The sequence below is a fragment of the Rhinolophus sinicus genome, linkage group LG09 (genome assembly GCF_036562045.2).
Source record: "Rhinolophus sinicus isolate RSC01 linkage group LG09, ASM3656204v1, whole genome shotgun sequence".
NCBI classification, from domain to species: Eukaryota; Metazoa; Chordata; class Mammalia; order Chiroptera; family Rhinolophidae; genus Rhinolophus; species Rhinolophus sinicus.
In genome coordinates this window covers 106,027,124-106,031,759 of record NC_133758.1, presented here as the reverse complement: position 1 = coordinate 106,031,759, position 4,636 = coordinate 106,027,124, and the positions used below count along the sequence as shown (strand labels likewise).

Here is a 4,636-nt window from a genome sequence, read left to right as displayed (position 1 = left end):
TCCTGAAATAAGATGTCCTTTTTTATTGGGGGGGGGGGTGTTGTGTGGCAGGGGAATAGAGAAAAGGAGAGAGGAAGGTGGAGTTTGCCTCTGGCTTCACAGTTCATTTTATTTATAAAGCTTTACCAGCTTTGCTTAACTGTTTCTACCCTGCTTTTGTTAGGAAACCAAAAAAGGGTCAGTGGGGGAGTAAAGATAAATATGAAATAAATCTGACCAGGAAAACCTATTGGCCACTGATATAAGAATGAGAAGATATTTTTAAAATATGAGACGATTTGTAGGAGAAATAAAAAAATCTGAATGCTCAAAAAACCAAAAAACAAAACAAACAAAAAAACAGGAAAGTTAATCTTTATTAAAATACTGGGCAGAATGCCAGGGAGAGAAAGACAAAAAACTCTAATTGATAAATTTTATGTTTATTGTGTAGGAAATGAAACGAAAAGGAACAAGTAAGTTAACATTGGAAAGAGACAGGGGACAATAAAAGAATGAAGTTGTGACTTTCGGTAGAGGACACAAGAAGATAGTTTGAAATCTTTCACAGTGGACTTGCAATTGTTTCTGCATTTTATACATATATATATATCTTCTCTCCCAAAAGTTGTTGAAAGATACCAGCAAGTGTAGAAAGGGGAGCATCTGAGAGTGTCTTTCACAGACCCCAGAAGGAGAAACTGCTTTTTTTATTCCAAATTCCTAAGAAGCACAGAAGTCTTACACGTTTTTAAGAGAACACACAGACACACACCGGTGGGTGACACGCCATGAAACAAAACAAGGAAATAAGAAGACCTTTGTTGATCCCTGTTCGCTTACACAAACCCCAGCTTGGTTAACCACCTCAAGACTATTTTCCTGATTTCAGCTTCTTTTCATGGCTTTCTTTCCCTGGGTACCCAGGTGCGCAGATGGGATGGTGATCTTCACAAAACATCATCGACAACCACAACAAAAAACGTCTCGCTCACACAAAAGCCCACCTTGTAAATGAATGGAATATTAACGACTCCCTAATAGTGGCACCGTTGGCAGGGCAAAACTAAACACTAACACAGCTCTTCCTACAGATTGCCCGTGAAGCCGGAGCAGCTCGAGGAGAAATGCACCTACTGTATGTGAAGTGCTGGTGCAGATTTTTTTCCTATCAGTCTAACCTTCTGTGTTGATGCATGAATGCTGGTACCCACTTACTGGGATGCCAGATGATCAGTGCAGAATGAAGGTCCCAAGAGAGAGGATCACATGGTTTTCTCTGCCCTGTGACGTCACTAGCAGATGGCATGGGTACCAGCTCTGGCAGTTGGCATCAATGTCACTTTTTAGAGATCAATGAGATAGTGCAGATATACACAGATCTAGAGACTCCAGGAGACGATGCGACACTCAGCCTGAAAAGATTTGGAAGATCCAAAATGAAAACTGATTATTGAATGAAATTAAAACCTAAGGTAATATAAATAAAGATATACTTCAATTGATGCTGGCTTTGCATGCAAGTATTTAAAGATACAGTGTCACTGTCTTCTAGTATTTATATGCTCTTTGCCATCTCTAAGTTCTTATCATATTTCATTCTTATGATGCAATTATCACATACTTTCACTGCTATTATGTAACACTGAAAGTATGTGGACAGTACTAAGAGTTTGTGTGTGTGTGTGTGTGTGTGTGTGTGTGTGTGTGTTGAGGGGGCTGGAGATTGTTAAATTGAAAAGTCTCTGTTTTAACGTGCTTATTTGTTTGAAGACTTTAGCTGAAAATACTTGCTGCTTCACCAAACGAAAGCCAAAATTGTATTTGAAACACAAATTCTTTTACCCTTTCATTCGGGATTCTGAACACACGTGCACAATTGCAGTCAGAATCCTTGGACCGTTCCTGTCAGATATTAGCTAGAGGGAGACTTCTGTGGCTCATAGAACAAAAACACTACGAGAGTGTTTTTTTTGTCCTGGATAATTTGAACAGCAGTAAACAGACAATTCCATGTAGAAAAAATGTGAACGTAAAAGCAGTCTCAAGATTTTCTTTGATTTAAAAAAAAAGCCAGTGATTTTTATTTTTTTAATTTATTTATGGAGTTTATCCCAAATTAGCCTAATCCTCCTCTCACCCTCTTTTTTTGTGTGAAGGATGGGAGAATAGTGCTCTTTTACATTTTCTTTACTCATCAGAAAGAAATCAGTTTTAAAATATTGTCTCTGACTATTTTTTCTTTAAATTTGTATATTCCAACAGCCACTTATCTAAATTCACAGTTACAAAATACAGCAAATAAATTTAAAGCTTTTTAAAATACACACACACACAAATTTGTCAGCTAATAGAGAGATAACACTTTTTGTTTTAAAAACTGGTGTCTCTTTTCATTTTCTACTCAGGGGAATTAGAACTAATGAAATTCTGCATTGCTATATGATGTTTTGCATTTTCTTGATTGCTACAGTTCTTTCTGTGTATTTAAAAATGTGTAAAAAAATCAAAAAGTAATGGAATGGTGGTGGTCTCATGTTTTATTTTCTTTTGATAATTTGCCTGTATAAATTAATACTATGGCGTGTGTCAATGTTTGTTATAATTACTAGCCTGTTCAAACTCAAAATTGTATTTAATGTAAAAAAAAAAAAATTAGTCCAGGAATCAACCTTTTACACACATTTTTGTATTTTTATGATTAAGTCATTAAATATGTTTTAAGTATGTAAACTTCCAAAATGAAAACACTTTAAATATTGTGCTGGCATTTTTTCAGGTAACTTAAGATTAGAGAACCATGTTAACGCTACCGTTTGATGAGTCTGTTGTAATGCCAGAATCCCAGATGTGCAGAAAGTTTTCTAGAGAATGCGAGGACCAGAAGCAAATTAAGAAACCGGAAAGCTTTTCCAAACAGATTGTCCTTCGAGGCAAGAGCATCAAAAGGGCCCCTGGAGAAGAAACGGAGAAAGAAGAAGAGGAGGAAGACAGGGAAGAGGAAGATGAAAATGGGTTGCCCAGAAGGAGGGGTCTTAGAAAAAAAAAGACGACCAAGCTCCGACTAGAGAGGGTCAAGTTCAGGAGACAGGAAGCGAATGCTCGAGAGAGGAACAGGATGCACGGCCTCAACGACGCTCTGGACAATTTAAGAAAAGTGGTCCCCTGTTATTCTAAAACCCAAAAACTGTCCAAAATAGAAACTTTGCGACTGGCCAAAAACTATATCTGGGCACTTTCTGAAATTCTGAGAATCGGCAAGAGACCTGATCTGCTCACGTTCGTCCAAAACTTATGCAAAGGTCTTTCCCAGCCAACTACAAACTTAGTGGCAGGATGCTTGCAGCTCAACGCCAGGAGCTTCCTGATGGGTCAGGGTGGGGAGGCTGCTCATCACACAAGGTCACCCTACTCCACTTTCTACCCACCCTATCACAGCCCTGAGCTCACCACTCCCCCAGGGCACGGAACTCTTGATAATTCTAAGTCCATGAAACCCTACAATTATTGCAGTGCGTATGAATCCTTCTATGAAAGCACTTCCCCTGAGTGTGCCAGCCCTCAGTTTGAAGGTCCCTTAAGTCCTCCCCCAATTAACTATAATGGGATTTTTTCCCTGAAGCAAGAAGAAACCTTGGACTATGGCAAAAATTACAATTATGGCATGCATTACTGTGCAGTGCCACCCAGGGGTCCCCTTGGGCAGGGTGCCATGTTCAGGTTGCCCACCGACAGCCACTTCCCTTACGACTTACATCTGCGCAGCCAATCTCTCACCATGCAAGATGAATTAAATGCAGTTTTTCATAATTAATGAGGAAAATGAAAATAAACAGTGGTCATTCACCTCCCCCCCGTCTAATTAAGACAAAGCAGATGCTTGTGGGCTGAGTAATTGGCACAACTCTATCTAAGGTGTTTACTAGTTTCTGAAGTGTGTTTCAACTATTGTGAGAATTTTCTATGTAATAATAAATCTCTTTTCATATGAGAACTTCTTTTCCTTTCCTTTTGTCTGTAAGCACTGTGATTCTGTTTCTACTGGAACGATATTTTTTTCTTGTTTTCTTTTCTTTTAAATTCAGTTACTTTGTTGGAACAAGGTGTCTAAGAATATACTGTTGAATAAAGACATGCACACAGCATAACTCAATGTCTATTTCAGTTGTACAGTAATTATAAAAAATGCATGTTGTTAAAATCAGATGAATAAAATGATGTGTTTATAACGATTAGGAATTATATATTATGTATCTCTGAAAAATTGGAAATTTAAAATATCGAGAATGACACTAAGCTGACAATGATATTGGAAGGTGCACTTGAGGATATGCAACAATATAAAAAGCTATGCAATTTTCTTTTTATTAAGGACAAATCTAAATGCATTCAATCGGTAACTCTTCCTCTTCAAGTATTTGCAGATGGGGCAACATGATATTTGGGTAGGTGGTGTCATAATTTTGGAACAATTATTGCAATCATAAAGAAAACATTTTCAGCAGTTGTTTGTATTGTTCAGAAATTAACTGTACAGGCTTGTTATCACAATGTATAATTGTGTTTTTCCACCCCACATTTTTAAAGCAATTAAACATAGATATTTACACTCATAAAGGACATCTATTAGCTGTGATATTTCTGCATGGTACTTATT

General features: G+C 37.5%; 1 protein-coding gene across 1 annotated transcript; it reads left to right on the top strand.

Annotated features, from left to right (window-relative positions):
• The first annotated feature begins 1,314 nt into the window (after nt 1-1,314).
• Nucleotides 1,315-4,218, top strand: NEUROD6 (neuronal differentiation 6). The gene is made up of 2 exons (XM_019726207.2): nt 1,315-1,454; nt 2,759-4,218. The coding sequence occupies exon 2, from the start codon at nt 2,780-2,782 to the stop codon at nt 3,791-3,793; it is 1,014 nt and encodes a 337-aa protein (XP_019581766.1). The 5' UTR covers nt 1,315-1,454; nt 2,759-2,779; the 3' UTR covers nt 3,794-4,218.
• Nucleotides 4,219-4,636: the final 418 nt, after the last annotated feature.